Source organism: Hylaeus volcanicus, chromosome 7 (genome assembly GCF_026283585.1).
Source record: "Hylaeus volcanicus isolate JK05 chromosome 7, UHH_iyHylVolc1.0_haploid, whole genome shotgun sequence".
Classification (NCBI taxonomy): Eukaryota; Metazoa; Arthropoda; class Insecta; order Hymenoptera; family Colletidae; genus Hylaeus; species Hylaeus volcanicus.
The window spans coordinates 19,600,035-19,620,969 of NC_071982.1; the positions used below are offsets into that span (position 1 = coordinate 19,600,035).

The 20,935-nt window shown below is 42.3% G+C and overlaps 1 protein-coding gene across 9 annotated transcripts in view; it reads right to left on the reverse strand.

The window, feature by feature from the left end:
- Positions 1-20,935, reverse strand: part of LOC128879765 (septin-7) — a 36,153-nt gene that overhangs the window by 10,659 nt on the left and 4,559 nt on the right. For 2 of the 9 annotated variants that reach the window (XM_054129213.1, XM_054129212.1), the window contains exons 1-2: positions 16,202-16,705; positions 14,986-15,478 (exon numbers count right to left, since the gene is read on the reverse strand). The exons of 2 other annotated variants lie outside the window; for them this stretch is intronic. In XM_054129213.1, coding sequence (XP_053985188.1) covers positions 14,986-15,324 — 339 coding nt within the window. In that variant the 5' untranslated portion in view covers positions 15,325-15,478; positions 16,202-16,705. Of the gene's footprint in view, positions 1-14,985; positions 16,709-19,341; positions 20,207-20,935 lie in introns of those variants that run through there. 5 more of the 9 variants (XM_054129215.1, XM_054129214.1, XM_054129210.1 and 2 more) reach the window with 5 other exon arrangements.

The following is a 20,935-nucleotide window of genomic DNA, read 5'->3' on the forward strand; positions in this document are numbered from 1 at the left end:
ATTAGTATATATTAGTATGTATATATACATGTATATATACATTATGTATATGTACATATACATTAGTATATACATGTACATACAATATATACTAATGCTAATATATACTAATATATACTAATATATATGTGTATATATATATATATATATATATATATATATATATATATATATACAACAAGTATAAATTGTTATTTATAGGGCGTCCTATCATGTTGTTCCTGACTGTATATGATACATATTTCCTGATCCATCGGTATGGATGAAAGCTGACTGGCCGTTCTTTATCAAACCCTACCGAATTCGACAAAATATTCATCTGGGCCAATAACCGCGGCTGACACGCAAAGATAATATCGCTGAATCTCGCGTGCAGTCGGTATTGCGGATTTGTAAATGGCGCATTCGATCCCCCGCGTTTCGCCCCTCGGAATCAAAAGAGAATAACGTTTGCTCTCGGCTTTGCCTCGCGGCAAACCAAGTGCTGTTCGTTTGCATTCCCGCGCCTATGCAATTGTTTCTAGACCATTATAACTTTAACCTAGTAGCTTGGCGATCATTGATCCAACTGCGCGGAATTACGATCGTTGTACCCTCTTGTACAGGGTCCTCCAAAGCAGTATAACTCGAAGAGTTCTAAATTTTTTACTTAATATTTTACGATACCTCGAGCACTGTATCGTAATTAATGTTCACCTAACCAACAAAATACCGCTAAACAAACGTAAGCAAAGGTATGTCAGGTACAGATTACACCTTCATTTTTTATTCTGTATGTAAAGGAACGGTATCGTCCGAAAAGATCAACAAACGTGCGCGAAAACACAAACAGGGCAAAGATGCGCCGCATCGCTTGTTTGCTCGTGATCGATATGCTTTGCATATAGCAACAACGAGCTATGGTAAGGTTCGAGTGGTGCAGTGTCTTATGAACTTTCCGGCCGGAAGTGGCCACTGTTCGAAGTACTAAATACAGGCCACAATGTGCTCGACAAGTCGTCGTACATAACTAGCACGAAACAGAGAATGGGGTACAGATGAACGAAGATGAATATAGTACAACCGCCACCACCGAGTGGAATTTAAATTCGAATGCTACACTGGTGCTTCTGGAACTTTTCGATCGATAAGGAAAAGTTCTATACCTATTTCCCTTGCCAACACAATTTCAACGTATTGTTTCAATGCTCGTAGTTTGAAACTCGTCCCTAATTATTTTACCACCGATATTGCCAAGGCATCGTAGCTACGTTTATGATAGTCTTTAAAAAACGTATGCAAATTAAAGTTGGGCAAAACCTTAGGCTTCGACTAACTTGCCTTTTTTTTTTAGATATTTTCTAAGGAAACAAGAGAAACATATAGAAAAAAAACTCCGGGTTAGTCGAAGGCTACGGTTTCGTTCAAGTCTGTGATGGTAATCGAGATCAGAAAAACGCCAAAATGTTGCCTCTGTAAGAGTACTCTGTGGCAAAAGTATTCGCGTGTGAAGCGCGAGCGAAGAGGCTTTCTGCGATCTCGTTGCATTCCGTGGCGTCAAAGAGAGACGCTCTGGTGGCTAGACGAGCTCGAAACAAAAGGAATAAAAAATTTCCTACGCGGCGGTTTAATACCGAAGCGTAGAGAAAGAACGCGCACGGAGAATCGTAATATGCTACGCGTTCCGTTAACGATTCGATCCTTTCCCTGTTCGGAATATAAATTGTATAGCTGGTTCGAGCTCGTTAAGGCGCGGTGGAACGTGCGTAAGGTCAAGGCGGAAACGACATATTCTGTTCTATTCCTGATGCATATTAGGGTACAATTACACTACTATCTGTTAATGAATAATTAAACAGAATGCATAAATTCTAATCAATGGAAAAAGGAGATCTGTATGTTGTTCAAATAAAATGAGATTTCGTTTTATTCCTATCTGGCGGCAATCGAGTGGCAATTTACAACTTTGCGTGTCTTTGCAGTATTTACATGCTTGCTACTTTTTATATCGTTCCTTTATTTCACGTTATCGACCGCGGTAAAACGCTCTGCCGTTAAAGAAGTTCGTAGTTTCGGGAATAGCCGAGTGCGTCGCGATCGGAGCTCTCCTCGCCTGTCGCGCACATGGGAACTGTGTTTCGGCTGAAACGCTTTGCTTACGGAAGCGATGCAGAGTCAACGAACCAACGATTGCACTTTAAAGGTGTTTTACACGTACACGTTCCCGTCGTCGATAACGCCGGACTGCATGCACGAGGTGCGCTACTTGAAAAATGGCCTGTATATACGCAGCCCTCGTTTGTACTTTTTTTTTCGGGGCGAGAGGGAGACGAAAAATCGTTACAGAGAAGTTTCTCGATTCAATAAACCGAGAGGTGAAACCCGAGCGTCGGTAGGGTTACTCCATAAAAAAAAGGGGAGGAACCGCTACTACTGCATAGGAAACTACAGAAAAAAAAAAATGAACGTGTGTTCCGTGGCAGCTAAAAATATACGCCGTGGTCAAACTAGTTTCGGACGCGATGAGTGACGTCGATCCTAAGTGGGCCTTTCTCTCTTCGATCATTTCCACGAAAAGACGGGCGAAACGTTGATTACTCGAGACGCTCTTTATTTACAGAACAATGTAACAAAGAATGCGCACGCGTTATATTCAAGAACAGCCTCCGAGGGACTCGGTCGAACCGAGTGCAGCATCGTGGAACAGAAACCGGTCCAGTGCGCATAAGACTGCATCGCAAGACAACCTCGTTCCGAAATCCCTTCGAAAGATCTAAAGGCAGCGACGGTGGACGCATCGTGACAATTTACCGGTGCGACTGGGCTTCTCTTAAATCTCCAGACTCCGAGGCAAGAAACACGGAACAATGGAGAATCAAAGAAGCTCTTCGAAATGCAAGAATATTCCAACCTTTTCTCTCCCCTTCTCTGGCGTGTCCGCCAAGGATGAGCTTTCAAACGAACAATACTGGCAACGACTGTTACGTAACCGGTGCTGCTACAGTTGGCGAAAATGCATACCACGGAATAAAATCGCACTAATCGTTGCTAGCGATGCACCGAATCTGTATTATCGACGAATATTAGGTTGTACCGAAAGATTCTTTCGCGAGTTGCACTCAATTATTTCATGTGGTCGTGTTTATATAAATAGACAATCTAATTTCATAGATATATATGAATATATTCATATCGTAACAGTAATGGAGCAAAATGAATCGTGCACAATTCAGTAATGTAACATAAAACATAAAACATAAAACATAAAACATTAATATTGTGCATGTATTACTTATTAATAAAGCGAAAGAAACTTTTCGGACAACCTAATACATGGATTCCTTTCATTATTTTCTCTGTTATTTGAATGATAAATGCTGAATAAAAATACTGATATATTATTATTGCACGAATAGATGGTAAAATGTTGTCACAATCTACTCAAAATATTCGATACAAACTCGAATAACATTTTTCCGGCGAAAGAAAGGGACCGGTCTATACAACAAGCCATTTAGTATCTAAGCGAATATACAAACGAGTGATTGTAGAAAATGAAGCGCGTTCGATCCGAACGAACGATACGGTTGAAGTACAATCTCCATCGCTTTTATTCGAGTCTGCGGTGATTCACGGGCGAATAAATAATCCGCGGGCTTTTACGCGAAACAGAATGTCGGTTAGGAGAGCAGTCGCGCGGGAGAATCGAGCGGTAACGATACCCTACAATGTTGGGAGAGTCGCATTAAACCTGTCATTAATTAAGATTACTAACTGCGCTTCGATCGAGTCGCAAACTTCGTGTAAACGAAAAGAGCCACTCGTACAGGAGTGGTTCGGAACAAAGGGATTCGGATGGGAGGGGAACGTTCTGGGACATTTTTTTCCAGGGAATCGATTAAATCGGCTATTTCACAATGACGACTTGTCCTGTGGAGACTCGCCAGTAGATTATTGACCTGTATTCTACTTTCGTTTCTGCCTCCATTGCGGCTGGACTGACCTGTTCGCGAGTAATTTGCACACGTTGCATCGCGTGAGAAACAAAATAGCTACAATGGAGGTCGACGGAATTTCGCTGGGGAAAATCGATGCGTGACGTAGAGGCTCGAGACGTTTTTCTTTTCAAGATAAACGGCTGTCACATTTATTAAATTGGATGGTCCGCGAACGTTCAAAGGCGCGATGAAACGATCTTGAAAATACACATTTTCAAGAAGTAAAAATTTATAATCTCGTACGATAGATCACAGTGGAGAAGTTAATCATGTCCTAATCATCTGTCTACTCGTCGCTGTTAATTAATATTTCTCTTTAAAATTTAATACCTCTATCTTATAACTTTTGTATTTCCTTTTCGCAACTCAACGTAAGTTTCGAAGTACAGCCAGATAATGGAATAAAACGAGATATTCATAGTACATCTGCGCGTACAGACACACATATTTGCCACACTTGGTTTCTTCACAGACGAACCATGGTGCTCGTGGACATACGATCCACGGTAACATGATTTCATACCTTGTCAACGAGTGATGAAGTTTCACGATGCGCTGAGGATACATTTCTTATTTGTGTATTATTCGAATTCACGCATTATTTTGAATAAGCACAATCACGATGAACTCATTAAAGGGATAAACCGATATCCGATTTTACGTCTGAAACAGATCGATGCTATTCGCTCGAAAATTTCTCGATGAAAACAAGAGTCTCGTAATTAGCAGAGACTATCACCTAGGTCGAGAAGATCGTCTTGAGCGACTTTTTTTGCACTTAAATTTCTAACTCGTGCACCGTCAGCTGAAAGCAGCTTTAGCCTCGAGGGGAATTGCACTTTATCAGATTTTCCCTTATTTTACAGACACGCTTTAGATTTACCCCGCGAATATATGACGACAACGACCAAAAGGCTCGGCTCTTCCTGCGAACTGTTTAGGAACCTTGCGAGTTTGGAAACGCGACAGAGGAAGAATTATCGTCCACGATAGGGTGCGCAAAACGTTGTTTCTTTTATTCCAATGCCCTACCGATCTACCGAATAATTTTCCCTCTTCCGCGTTTTCAGAAAAGAAAGGAAACTACCCACAAAAACTTCGTTACTTCTACATAATAGAAAAGAACAAAACCTGTTAAGTAAATCTTAATTATGGATACGAGAAACCCAATTTGAAGTGTAAAACGGACCTAAACAATTATTAGAATACGAGCGCAGGTAATTAAGTGTTAATTCCGATAACGTAGGCTCTATCGACTGGCGAAGATCGCAGAAGAGAGACGATTCCCCGAGGAATCCGCACAAGTTTCGAATAACCGTTCTATTTTTAGCGGTTGTTGCGGTTGTGCAGCATTTTTTCATCCCATAATTTGTAATACAGATCTCCGGAGGAGGTGACTGCGGTGCACGTAACCCCGTAGAAAAAAATACGAAAACAAGAAGGAAACAAGGAAGTAAACGAAAACAAATCAACCGTGCCGAGTAAAATCGTCCGCGTTTTTCTCGAGGAACTGGTTGCCGCGTTAGCGAATTCAACAAACAAACGACGTTAAACTCCTGATGGGACCAATTTTCACGGAAAAGAGCCTTTTTCTCGATCTTTCTTCATACATTTAGGGGATTCGTAGTTCGTTCTGGGAAAGGAATGAACCAGCAACGTGTTCGCGGTAGAAATTCTTGGCAGAGTACAGAGTGTTGAGAACAGGTGCAACGCTTGGGAAACGTTTGTCAGTCGTAAAGATACGCGAGAAAACGTTTACTTCGTTCTGCGTTCGAAATTAATGGCGATTGTAGCGAAGTATAGCCTGAATACCACATTCCCGTGTTTATTTAAGTTTCTAGGAAGGTAATCAAGTTTGTATCCTTCGTAAAATATTCTCGATCTAATTTGGAGCTGAAATGGAAGGTAAAAATTAATTGCGTAGTGTAAAAGGTTAATCGACGGTGGTGCCGGTTGATTTAGTACGTGTGTCGCTATATGGTTTGGACGGATAACGTGATGAGACCCGAGGGGTGCTCGAGGTATATATAATTTAGACAGTGGTCTGGGTTCCCTCAGGTCTTATCTTCTCATCGAAACGCTACATACCCGGCCATGCATACCATTACTTTAACAGACCTGTACATTTATCAAAGATAGGATTTTATTCATAACTCGGTCAAGCAACGCTATTCTCTCAACATGCACACTAACTCTTTATTAAATGATACTGTGGATTATTTCAATTTAAAGACGATAGATTGAAATTTCAATGCACATTTTCACTCCGAGGCTCGCAATCAAGCAACCCTAGAAAATACATTGTAAATTACAAAGCATCGTTCGCCACTCACGGATTCCATTGAAACGTAAACCCGACTGATACCGTAGACACAATAGGAGCTTAAAGACCGTCTCGGTGGAGTGCAGATGGCTTCCGTGATCGTGGAACACCTGTCTGTCCTGTTCCTTACCAAACGCGCGGTTAATGCACGGATAAGATAAATCAACCGACACGAACGCGCGACTCTCCTCTCAAGGCAGATGTTAACCGCGTTAAGACAGATGTTAACTATGCTTCTAAAGTAAGTGCAATTGCTCGGCTAAGTGGCCGAGAGATTCTGCCAATTGTTCGTCAACATTTTCATCGCTCAAACGCAAACTTCGAGTTTACAGTAATAATCAACGAATCCTTAATGAATCCTTAGCATTTGCTAGATCGAACGTACAATCAACTCGTTGTTTCTATCAGTCGCGCGCAGTTTAATTATCCGGAATATTTCTGTTTGGTCGAATTAAAAGAAGAAACGTACGATCTTCTTGCGTGAAAATATTCTCAATATTCTCTTCATTTCTGAAAGAAAACTGAACGTTATTTCTGAACGTTATTCACTGACTAGAACGAGAACAGAGCAACGATAGACTCTGTACACCTTGCGCTACGTTTAAAGAGACACTAGCGACAAGATAAAATTGCGATCGTCTGTTAGAAATGGGTGGACGATTTGTTGATAAGACCATGCTTTCTGTGCCATGCACTGATTCCAGGCGTCGCTCAATGAGTCATGTTAATATCAAACTTTTTAATGACTCGTCAATGAAAACTTGGAATAATTTGTTGTCTGAAAGTAACGCGAAGTAGCATTAACTCTTTGCAATCCTACGCCGATCGAAGCTCGACGAAAATGTACAGAAAGCTGGCCTGCAAAGGGTTAACTCGAATAAAGCACAGTTTCTGCATTTAAATTATTCGATTTACCTCCATATGAATTCGAATTGATCGTATAAGCCTGCTTGACACCGCGTCAGTGGTTTTTCCTGAACGAATATATCACCCGGGTCGGTCGAAGCATATTAAATGGAATATCGTCCTAATTATAACTCGATAAAGTACTCAACGTCTTGGGAGTTTAAATAATCCATACCGCTAAAAATAATTAAAGGGTCAACCGTTCGAATGACTTTGTGGCTCGATAAGGTAGCTTAAAAGTCAAATAAAACGAAATTCGATACTGATTGTATCACTAGCTGAAAATATCGCAATGCTATACAGGGTGTTTCGTGCAATATTTCGTTCAATGTAAATGTATTTTCAACGAAGTGAGTCTGCGAGGTATTAAATACTAACTGCAAATATTTAGAGCTACTCTAAGTCGAGGAAAGTCTAATAACAAAGAAAAACTAATAGAATAAGAACGAATCCGGAGGAATAAAATGCAGCTTTGTCCATTCGTCATCGTATCACGAAACGATAGGAGCAATTCAGATAGAACTCGTAGCACGGCTTGGAATCGAAGCCATGAATGCTTTACGAGGAGAGTTGCCTCCGTCCTGTTTTTATTCCTACCCCCAAAAAAAACGAGAGAACACGAGCAATTGTACATCAGGAAACGCTGAAAGGAATTTTCGCATTCGAATATATTTTTTCGAATGTATTTTCTGGGCCAGAACGTCGAGTGATCCGGCTGGCAGAAAATAAATTCAGACGAGAATCTATCCGTAATCACAGACTCGCGAGCATGGACGACGGCGGAGCGTCCTCGTCTCGAAAAGGGAAGAATATTTCTCTTCTACCCTCTTCTATTGTGTTCTGAAAGCCGCGAGCGTGCCGCGCGCTCGCGATTCCGGAAGAAGACGCTCCGACAAAGAGAGCTGGATGTGGAACGCGTTCGACAAGTGCCAGTATGAAAAAATCCAGGCCTCGTAATCGGTTCTATGATTCCATTACCATCGTTGGTATGCAATAACGTGGCGTTCTAACGCGAATTATGCGCGCAGATAAGGTAGATTAGGTACAACCGCGCGCTTATCTCTAACTGCTATTAATTCGTACAGCTATTTTATAAGCGAAACCACAAAAGTGAAGGAAGTGTCGCGAACTTCGAAAAGTCTTGTTCTGCGACGAGACGTGCTTATCGCAGTGCATACAGGGCGTGTCGAGCGATTGAAACATTTGTCTCGTCGTAGGTGGACGAGAAAAATGTAAAATGGCACTTGTAACGAGATCTTGTAGATTCTCATCGTCATTCGGAGTGTAAAAATATTAAGGACTGATTACGACTCGTCTCTGTCACGTAAGAATTTTTCCACGCGGAATAGCAAAGAAAGAACTATGAAAAAAGGATCCTACGGTTTTAAAAGGATCTTTTATAAAATACAACTGCACTCTGCAAGTGTTGCGTAACTGAAATCCTTAAAAAAACCGACCTCGTTATACTCGCCATCCAATTTTTCTCCATTTCAAGAACTCACTACGAGATAGATCTCCGAGAACTTTACCGTATTACGCGTGAACACTTCCCGTAAGAAAAATATATGTATATGTAAATTCGAACTGAAAACGTGGCCGTCCCGGACGAGGCAGCTTTGATCTATTTCGAAGCACAGCTCACGTTTTCCTAACAACCCGCGGAAGAGCTCTTCTTCATCGAGCAGAGGCGACAACTGCCCGAAGCGACCATCGCTCTCCAGGTTTACTCTCAACTTTATTTCGGAATTATATCGGGACGTCTTTATCGCGTCTACCAAATTATCTTGGACGAGATATCGGATTCTAACGAAATTAACCGACTGCTTCTATAATCGAATAAAATATTCTGGAACAAACTATGGATCGGCAAGTAAAGAATGACGAACGGAGTCCTTCTAAAAAAAAAAAGATAATATTCTTTTAAAAAAAAACAGGTCGTCTGGCTACGATTAAAGCCAATTACTAAACAGATAGAGCATAGAACGAAGCGAGACTAAGCTACGCGATGAAAAACGTTCCAGTCTCGCGTGAATTTCAAACGTCGACACGGCCAGGTCGGGATTCGTCGTTCATGAAGAATTCAACGCAAATTGAACGACGGTCGAGCGTACGCGATGCCATAAATCTGGGTTACGCGAGCAAAGGAACGATGATAATTGCACGCGACCGACGATTTATGGAGGACTCAACTTTCACGAACTCCGACGAGTTGCGTCCTGCTGATAAAAAGAGTTATTCCCGCTCTAGCAGACTCTGGCTGACGTGGAAATCAAATGCTATTAGATCTGGCGCGTGTTGTTGCAGCAGCGTAAAAGATAGGAAACAGAAAAGTAGAGAGGCTCGTTTGGAAAAGTCAGAGAGACCTTCGAAGGACGTTCTGATTTACACGGAGTGTAAGTTCTTCGAAATTTAAGAATTCAAGGCTGATAGAAATAGCGAAGACTAATAGAAACAAATTTGGGAGACCCTCGATTTAGAGGGAGAAGAGAAGCGATAATGTTTGACACAATAACAAGGGCATAAAACACGTGATACATGATACAGTAGCTAAACTAAAAGCATCGAATATTTTAACCGGTCCTATCTCGATAACCAAAGGTCATCTAGACCTATGCAAATTGCACAAAAACGGCACGTACAATTTCCTCGTTGAAAGGGCCAATAAAGTTGCAAGTTCGCTAAAAACGAATGCGCACGAATCGTTGCCCCTCTGCTGTTCGAACACGGGTGGGAATCGCTGCGTGACCGCAAGATCGATACGCGTCGCGATCGTGGGAAGGAAAAGGGAAACTCGAAAATCGCCTTTGTGCCCTCCTGGTTTCCATGCGAGCAACTAGGTCCGCGCTCCGGGGAACCCCCGTAACCCAATAACTCCGTTACCCAGGACATTCCAGCGTTCGCTTTTCCGAGCTTCGATTTTTACGTTTACACGAGTCCATGGTCCAGTTGGAGACTCATGGACCGAAGAACGAAACGTCAAAAGCGAGACATCGTCGTAAAGATTGCCTTGCTTCGCGTGTATTCGATTCAAATAAAACAAAACCAAACTAACTTGGACACGGTGCGAAAATAACTTTGCGACGGAAACGCGGACAAATTGACGTCAAGTTCGATGTACTCTCTGCTTGCAAGTTAAGATATTAGAGTCTACTTTAATATTTGATCCTCGCAGCAAACATTTTTTATTCATTTTAAATTCCAAGTGAACTTCGAAGGGATTTTCTGCTCCAAACTCTTCGAGACATTGAACGCTGACCCTACTCATAACCCAATTCGCGTGAAATTTCCATCGCCGAAAGGTCACGTCTTCCAGCGTCGCGTTCGCGTGTCCTCGACCCGCGCGAATCTCCTTAATTAATGTACCGTCGTAAGGGTGCAAAGGCTTCGCGAAATTCTACCGTCAAGACGTTGCGTCTCGCACGTGCCAGCACAACATCCCGGCTAATTTCGTTCAATTAACGTCGACTACCCAGGAGGCTCGACGTTCCAAACGAGCCACGGCGCAAGATTAGACGTCGGAGCACTTGGAAATCAGCTCGTTAATTCCTAATATCAACCAGTCCGACGTTACGGAACGACCGGCTCCATCAACGGCTTAGAAGCGATCCGTAACAGTTTCGTAGAAACCGCTTCGAAACGATAACCCTTCGATTTAATGCGTTCCTCTGAAACTCGCGGTTCGCAGGAATGCGATATTTTCGTTATCCGCTGGATAAAGGTACATTTACGTTCGACTGGTCTTTGTGCAAGTATTTTCTTTTGAGAAAAAGGTGAGAAACACCTGAGAGACACGCGATCCTTTGGTGACTTTGTGGCGGTACTACTTTGTAGAATAATATTGAGGGAACCGGAGATGATGCTACGAGGCAAAAGAAAGTACTGATGTCTACCAACAATTTTGGCCAATCACTGTTTACGAGCATCCCTCTGTGGGATGAATTTTGTTTTTCTGCAGGGAACTTGTAAGGCATTTACTTGGATATTTCAGGCTGGTGATGCTGGAAACGCGCGATGCAAATAGGCGTGCGTATCCCACGCTAAGGGTTGAAAAATACCACGAGACAAGGAACGCGAACGTTGTTTAGGGAAGAAACACGGGGTGAAAAACTGGGACGCGGCCTGCTTTTCTGAAAGGGTACTTTGTGTGTCGGATGGGCAGATGGTGGGGTTTCCCCTTCGTGTACCACGGAATCTTACCAGGGTCGTTTCGATGTATTTACCCCGGAGGTTCGTCCTCGTGTTTTCTTATTTTTAACGAAACCTAAACTCGAGATTTCCAAGAAAAAAAGAAGCAAGTCGAGTGGCGACCGTCTCGACTCTCGTCGGAGCTCAACTCCCTCGTAATTATTTTTGACCGTCTGGGAATTGTTAGATGCCCGTTATAAACACGAAGTACGCTATTACCGCGAGAGATTTTAACGAGGTACGTATCTCAATCTGTAATTAATAACTGTTTCGAAGAGGAGATGAAATTGGAGAAATTTAGTGGAGGAGTCAAAGACTTCGTGGTTGCTATAAAAATTCTAAAAATTGAGCGATTATAGATGATAATTGGAATGCATTAGAGAACTTGTTGGAGTCCATTGACCAATTTAAGCAAGAAAAAGGGACGCTCGAAATCGTTTAATGGGACGCACTTATCGAAGACAGAACAATGATCTCATTTGAGGTCGGCGGTGCTCGCGGAAGTCATAAATTTCCGTTTTATCGAACACAGCCATACTCTCTCTCCCTCTGCCTTTCTTGGAACTTATATTCACCGTTTCATCATCGGTACGTGCTCCGTTACGGTAAAAGAGAAAGAGAGTCGCAAGGGCCGATAATTCCTAACCATTTTTTTTAACTCGAAACCAGAATATTTCAAGACGCGATTCGAGCCGAGATCGAGCACTATCCCTGGGAATGTTTTCGTGCAAGTTAACAAGTTCTAGCCTGATATCCTTGAAATACACTGCCGGGTTCAAATTTCATTTCAAGGCGATTGGAAAATTTTGAATTGAACATGTTTAATTCGACGATGAATAATAAGCGACACGAGTTCCATTTAGACTGCCAAAATTGTATCTCATTCTACGGTCCCGTGAGTCACGAATTGCAGTCTAGTTTCCTATTGTCTATGACGCACGAGGGTGGGACCCTCGACCAAGCCGCCCCCGTGGTTACAAGATCCTAGGCCCTCCTTTGACGAAAATATATGTACGAGGGGTGGCCATGAGCCCTCTCACAGTGATTCTCAAATTTTCCACTGCTGCAGAACACTCTGGATGTACATTACAGTAAACGATCTTGTGTTTAACATTTAAACTTTAAACACATCAATTTTGTAAAGAAATGCTACATGTTACGGATAAAGATATATAACGATCCATTTAACAACAAAATCAATTGCTCCCTATAATTTGTCCCTTTGAACCAAATAATTCTCGTCAAAACATCCGTTTTCATAGCTTCGTTCCCTCGCGAGATATTTAACCATCCCAATTTAAACGAAACACCCTGTATATATATATATATATAAATATAAAAGAGTAAAATTTTTGGAGTCCCCCCTTAAAATAATACACGTAACAAATATTTGACCGCAAGTGTCTGGGTGTAACCAATGAATTAACGTAACCGATAAGTTGCCGGGAATTCGCTCGTTAAAGGGAGGTAAAAATAACACGGCGATGCGGGGCGTGGTTTGAAGAATTGAAAGCACATGCTTGACGCGAAAGTGCCGGCAAGAGGAATTAAAAGCTAAGTCTCTCTGGCGAAAGCCCATGAAAATGGAGATAAGAACGCCAGCATATGTTCCACCCTCGCAATGTTGTTACTCCACACTCCCTCGTGCAACCTACTGGCAAATCTCTCACTCTTTATTCTCTGTCGCGTACCCATGACAGTGCAACAGAGAAACCACAGAGCAAACTTGCCACGTGTTCAGACGTTCTCATCAATCTCTGACTCAACTGTGACGCATAATTGCTCTGGCGATACGAAGATAATTACGAAGATAGATACGAAAAATCGTTCGAACAACGGAGAAACGTATTTTTTAAAAGAAACTTTAAAAGTAGCTTTTGAAATCCGAGTATTTGATGAATTCTAGAAGAACCTGCCACTTTGTTATACGACTCCTGGAATCCAGTAATGTTTGAACTTTTTGTGAAAATACAAACGGCAGCGCACTTTAAACTTTAAACACGATTTCCTTGAAATAGGATCGTTGGTGGATCAGGTATCTTCGAAAGAAAAAGATGTTAGAAATTGTAGCAGTAGGGATTAAAGCAAATGGATCTGTATAAAAATAAAATAAGCCACGAATATTACGCAGTTCCCGATGCTCCCCGAAGCTTTACTCGTATAGAAATTGTTACGAGTGCAACTCCGGTGGTATGCACGCCATAAGTTTCGTGACAACAACTGGACTGCATCGTGGCGTCCCGATCGGAACGGTAATTTGTTGTTTTTCTGCATCGTCGTCGAGACGTTGCACGGCCGGGCTCCATGAGTCATAGCCAGTTCTCTCACGAAGCCACGAGAAGAGAATAAACGGTACGATCACGTGGGTCCTTTATGCGGGGTCCTCGAGTGGCAAGACGACCGAGAGCTCCGGTGTATCAGTGGTATAAAATTTGATTCTTTGAGAAACGGGATTGGGTTACCGAGTCACGGGGTACGTGACGGTATCCCCCATATACCGAAAGCTGTAACGACTGCCACGGGAAGTCGTGACCTCGCGTTATACTGAATCCACGTTGGAAAACTCGTCGCGAAGACGGTTATATTTCGAAAAGTTGGAAATTACGGATCGATAAGAAAACAACGTGTACGATTCTCGTTGTACGTGTTAACAAAACTTGATTCGAGAACGCGCACGTTCGACGTCTTGGGAATTGCGAAAGAAACGTACAAGAAATTCTGAGTCACTCGGAATGGGACTTCGCCATTTACCTCCCGTGGTAAAAGTGAGAGACATAAATGGAAACTCTGCTGTGTCTTGAAAACGGTAAAAAAAAAAAAAAGGAACTCGATATCTGAACACGGTTTCGATACAACATACGCCAGAATCGATAGGCGAACGAAAAAGTACCTTGAGTGCAATTAATCTCTTCATTATCGACGCGCATTTCTTCGTGGTGTTTTTTTTTTTTTTTTTTGGACTTATCGATTTCAGACTTACGGGAAAGCTTTTTCGTGATGTCCGAAGTTAAAGTTCCACGACCCGAGGCGTTAAAGCACGTTAGAAATTGATCGATACGGGATTTCAAGCTTACACGTTTGTTTGATTTAATCAGGTTTATTAAACGTCAAAGCAGTGCAACGGAAATTGAATGTACCTCCCTCCTCTACAAATACTACACATGGAATCCGTAATAATTGTGTTTTAATTGGCGCGAGTATATACGAAATTCTGTGAATTATTATGCAAATTTCTCTTATTACTTAATCGCGTAGTAATAATCATTATTGTGTTCGATTCCACGAAGGAAGTATTATATACTTATAAATTAATATAAATTTCTTCTTCTTTTTTTTTTTATCGAGTGTCGAAAAATTAAACAGTCGTGCGAATACTTATTGCTTCAACATTTCTATCGATTAATTGTTTTTTTTTTCTTGTTAACTTCGCAAGTAGAATGTCAATGTTTATAAAAAAATAAGTTAATAAATTACAATTTTACATAGTTTTTTTGGAAATTGATCGATGTACGAATTACTTTCTACGCCCACTGTAGATAGCATACAAAAGAAAAATAATAACAGATCCAAAAAAGAAAAGATTCTTGGGCTTACCGACGCGGTGTCGCCGTTCGCCTTTTCCCCGTCTAGTATCCTCTGCCTGAGGGCAAGCCTGTCGAGGCTCGCCAGCCTGTAACTACCACCGACTTCACGGTCTCTGTTCAATCGTTCGGTCGTGCCGCTGCCATTGGAACCAGCGTTGAAGCTGGCCGTGTATTTTGGCAACGTCGGTGGCGGCACTTGACGCGGTTTATCGCGATTCAGCATCGAATTGCTGCTGTACAAGAACGACGAATTGTTCGACGCGGACCGCGCGGACGACGACACGTTGATCGAAGTCTTGATGCCGTTGCTCTGAGTGCCGGCGGAACCGTTTTGATTTTCGGTCGACATATCTTCGAGTGGTTACTGATCGACACGATGAGATCCACTGTCTTTATCTCTCGGTAATCTTATACTGGCACAGCTTTTGTATCGATGTTTTCTACCGCCAAGCGAATTGATAATGGGGATCCTAAGTCATTTTTTCAGAGTTCTTTTGTTTCACCTACGAAGAGATCGTGAGTTATGGACGAGCTCGAATTACGCATGTGAAGATGTATTTTCAATTGAAGACACTCAAGGGAGCCAATGTAAGAGAGAAAAACGGGCGTGTCTGCCATAAAACGTATTCTTTCGCCGTAACAGACGAATATATGTCATGCTGTTACGACTCTGACTTGATATCGGTTTCTGTGATCCGAGCGACTGTTGCTCGACGCGTTCCCCGAATATTGTAACGTACGACTCTCGTCTTAGACGGTGAAACTTACTCGAACCGTCTCGGAAAAATAACAAAGGATGAAATTCCTCGCTCTTTGCGTGATCAGTAATCGTTCTGTACGAAGTATTAACAATAAAGACAAACAAAACAGAAAAGTATTTGGCAAGTTCACGCTTCCTTAGGAAAATATTTTCCCACGAAGGGGCAATGCTACAGCTCAACAAAGATCTATTCAATGGATCCGCGAGCAGAAAAAGCCGCACGAAAACAAGAGGTTTGGAGTGAAAGCTACCTCTGAACGACAATATCGTACTTTACATACTATACGAAAGCTATGGTTTGGCCTTGGAAACGCCTTCATTATACAGAATCAACAGAAACCGTATCACGGTCATAGAACGTCGCGTACATCGTTACCGAACGAATGCCCAATTCGACGATGTAGACGCACATGCACGTACCGCCGAAGGGGGTTCATTACTTGGAAGAAAACAACGGAGTACTCACTATAAGCTTTACGCGCTAGATCTGTCAGGCTCGCAGGAAAGATTCGCGTACGCGTGTTACAACAGCACTCCCCGTGCAAAAGAGGGATGCGTACAACGTCAGATAGAGAGAATACGAAAAAGAGCACTAGAGGGTAAGATAAAGAGAGAAATCGTGCATCGGTAGCACTGCGTGGGCTCATGAACGCCGGTGCTGCTGGTGATTCACGCTGTCGGCGAACCGGCCGAACGTGGCCACGTTCACTCTCACTTTTCTGTACATTGTTTCATAGTCGACCAACTCTCTTTGATACGAAAACAAAACAACGTTATTCCTCGTTCCACCGATCGCCAGGCGAAAGAAAAACAGCGAAGGGGGTAAAAGTTAAACGACCTTTGCCAAACACGCACACTACACACTCACGCGCGCACGCGTATACGCACACGGCTTGGGCCAACAAAGGTTGACAGCCCAGAAACAAGAACCATACACACGACGCGCCCGACTCGGATATACTGCGGCGCCGAACCAACGACCACGCCTGACGCAGCCACCGCCAGGAGTGGGGGTAAATCCACTACAGGACCGTGCTCACCGGGTAACCAACGCGGCTGCCTATCTTCACTGCGCATGCGCTCCGCGGAACAACGCCGACCAATCGCGATCGGTGCCACGGGCATCCTGCCAGATGAGCGAACATACAGGCACATACAGGGTGTCCCAAAAATGTTGTAACACCTTGAAAGGGGTGGTTCGGGAGGTGATTTGAAGTAACTTTTTCCTTAGCAAAAATGTTGTCCGAAGCTTCGTTAAGAAGATATTAAGCGAAAACCCCGACCAATCAGAGCGCGAGTATGCCGGTTGAGCGTAGGCTACGCCATAAGCGGCCGCGCTCATACGCTACCGCGGGCGCTCCAACGGTATACGCGCGCTCTGATTGGTCGGGGTTTTCCGTTAATTTCTCTTCAACGAAGCCTCGGACAACATTTTCGCTAAGGAAAAAGTTACTTCAAATCACCTCCCGAACCACCCCTTTCAAGGTGTTACAACATTGTTGGGACACCCTGTATTGTTCTCGCTTACGATTCGATTCAGTGTCTTCAAGAATCGACTCATTCGAATCTTAGAAACTCGTTTTCAGGTACACTAAAAGAAAATACGTCAAATGCTACACGCAAGTTCTCTTCAATTTGGATTAACATTGTTATCATTTTTTTTTTCAGGATAGATTGGGTTACAAAGCCTGATACTTTAGTATGGGTGCAAATGAGTATATAGAAGAAAGTTCTATTGAGAAGTAATATCGTCGAATATATATTCATGCATAATTAAATAAGCGTAAACCAACATTGCTTTTATTTACCGACCGTTTTTGCAGAGTATGTAACTGTAGAAATCTTACACATGGTGGCGCTGAAGGCGTCTGGAGATTTTTCTCGCTCGATCGTTAACAAGAGTAAAAAGCAAGTGCGAAGTGTGCACTGCAATTAGAGGCAGCACAGACTTTCCAATTAGATCTTTTTCTGTCGATAAAATATTGTTGATAAACAAGATACTGGGGTTTGCATGATAAAAAGAAGGTTTCCAAGGGGGAAGATCGCGGAAGATCGAAGAAGGGATAGTACGCGCGTGAATGTAGGTGGCGTTTCGCAAATACGACGATATACGTAGCTTAATAGTTCGATGCTCTTATTAGCTCGTAGTCCAATTAAGGCCACAATCATACTCCAAGCATTCTGCCGCGTACTTCCTAGTGTCGCGTTAGAATACTAAGCATGACAGTCGGGTTAAGTCGAGGCGATCATTGACACCATAAAAAATTAAGCTGCGCTAGATCTTTGACTCCAGGGTCACATTAACTTCTTGGGGGACTAATTTTAAATGGATTTTGTTCGTTTTGATTTAATGCACGCAAATCAAAGCAAGTCTCACCTGCAAATCGATTCTGACATACTTTGCTGTCTTGCTTTAATATTATATATTTTTTCATTCTAGAATGTTTTGTAAAAGTATTGTCAACGTCCCTCAAAAGGTTAACAAGGTAATTATAGTAGGAGGGCATTAGAGGCATCCCTAAATTCGAAAAAAAAATTTGTAATATATATTTATAATAAATGAGGGTTTTCGTTTTTTTTTTTTTCAGAAGAAAATTCCAATATAATTAATGCTTGCGAAAGAAATGAAAACGTAAAAGGAACTATTGTGCTAAGGAGCCTAATCTATAGTACGCAGGGGGTGTTGAACAAGCTAGCATCAACCTTGCGAGAATCACTGTTCTTACAGGACAATTGAGATGAATTCTTTAACAGAACAAGCGCTTCTCAAGATACCGACACGTTTCCAGACGGTTTTCTCTTTTCATGTTAAATCGATGAATGCACCGAAGCACTACATTAACCCACTTTCATCCTTCGCCGTTTAATTGAACCAACATTCGTGTAGCGTGACTCGCGCGAGAGAAAAAATAGTTTTGCAAACGTGTGCACAGATAAGAACGCTGAGACCTTGGCTATAGTACACCGAGCTTTGCATTCATCGTATCTGAAAGATGATAAAGAATCGATAGTGTCACAATAGTAACCTAACCCAGACCTAACTCTGTGATAGAGGTTTCCCACTTATCCAGGTGTAACGTATCAGGTGGGGAAATGTGCCTTTACATAATTATTTATAATTATTAGCTTGTCCCGAAAGTTCTTACGCGAGTTGCACTCAATTATTTGATGTGGTCGTGTTTATATAAATAGACGATCTAATTTCATAGATATTCATGTTGTAACAGTAACGGAGCAAAATGAATCGTGCACAATTCAGTAATGTAACAGAAAACATAAACTATTGTGCATGTATTACTTATTAATAAAGCGAAAGAAACTTTTTGGACAACCTAATATATGCGTTCTCTTGGAATGCGTGCCCGAGAAAGAATAAAAAGTTGTACAATTTTTCTGTATAAATTAACCACTAAGTTTGAAGATCTTTAAAAAGGAACAGAATTAATTTCTACCCCTAATAATAATACAAAAGTATAAACACCCTTCCCATGTACCTACGTTTGTAAATGCATAGAAGAAGGAGGCGCGAAGAGATCTCTCTCCACCGATCGATCGACGATATGTTACTGAAACGTTCCAAGCAAATAATTCTAGTGACATAACTACCTTTTTATTGTAATCAGTCCGTTGGTCAGAGAGTTTGGAGATAAACGCCTTGTTGAGACGACGCCTCGCCTCCATCATTGGCGATGTCATATTAACGATCCTATCGCTCCTGTCTGTTTTATTATTGCCCAACGGTGGAAACGACATCACATTTCAGCGCACCGCGAGGGTGATAAGCGTACAAGGATCGTAATCGCGGATCGACAAGTGCAAATATACGGACGAGTGCGCCTTCACTTTCGTCGTTTAATCGGCTTAATTGGGAGTACGTTGAACGGGCAAACCAGAACGCCCCGTAAGCACTCCAAAACCGAAGTCTCCTTGGAACAATTAGACTCCGGACTGGTTCTCTGCTTTCACCGCGATTCCGCTTGAAACACTCGCGGCCACGACTGGGCTACGGCAAACCTTTATCGCGCGGAGGATTCCTCCGCGTGCGATAATCGTTATCGCGGCTCTTCTACACGGACCGTGTCACCTTTCCGCCACTTTGATTCGAACGGATACACCTTGCGTTCTTTGACGATCGCTCACAATCAGTGATTCCTCGTCGGCGCGAAATGAATCATGTATCAACGGATTAAACACGTTGTTAGGTGAGATAGAGAGAATTAGATTAAAGCTAAAAATCGAAGGATATATTAAGTGTGGAAATTATTTCTGGGCTTTTCGATTGTATCATTTACAACTCCAAGTGGAGATATTTAATTGTCGTTTTGTTATTGCAAGTTGAATTACCAATCTTCCAGATAATCATTGTTGATTAGAAATGTATCTAATAATTACAATAATTCCAGAAGAGTAACAAATAAGCAAAATTTCATGGCTACCACAGTTCGTATAGATACATATGTAGTAATGGTTGAGACTTAGATTATGTGGAAAGCTTAGAAAATTGGTACTTGAATATACCAAAATGACGAGTAAATATACATATATTTAAACTGGAGTTACAAATGATTATATGATTATAAATGATTACAATTAATATACAGAGCCACAGAGTTAATTCCTACACCTAGTTACCAATTTCGCGTCCTGGTAAACGCCCATCGAAAGATGGAGCAAAGTTCTATCGTCGAGCGAACGTCTAGCACGATCGCGAAACGGTAACGACGATGAAAACGAATTCGGTTCCCCGTGGAAGGCGCGATCCGAATATGTAGCCGAGCGTCGACGGCACATCCGTGATTTTAGTATGACGAACACGATTCGCGCTTCCACGCGTGTCGCTCGACGATCGGAATGTAACTAGCCTTATCAGAAACTTACCGCTGCCGTGATGCCCGAAGTGACCGTTGGGGATGTGACGTTGTCATCGTCGCCGTGGTCATCGTCGTCATCGTACAAGCGTTTATCGTAACAGAGTATGCGGTCGTCCAACATCCGCGCGAAACCGGAAACAGAACGAGGAAAAGGAGAGAGAAGGGACACGATAAAAGGAACAGGAAGGGATGAGGAAGGGGCCATCGATGCACGGGAAAGGGGGGAGGAATGAAAAAAGGGAGCGTTTTAAGTTAATCCATAGTTAACGTCGAAGTTGGTCTTAATCTTAAGTTAGTTCATCCTACGATGAAAATTATCTCCGTGAGTT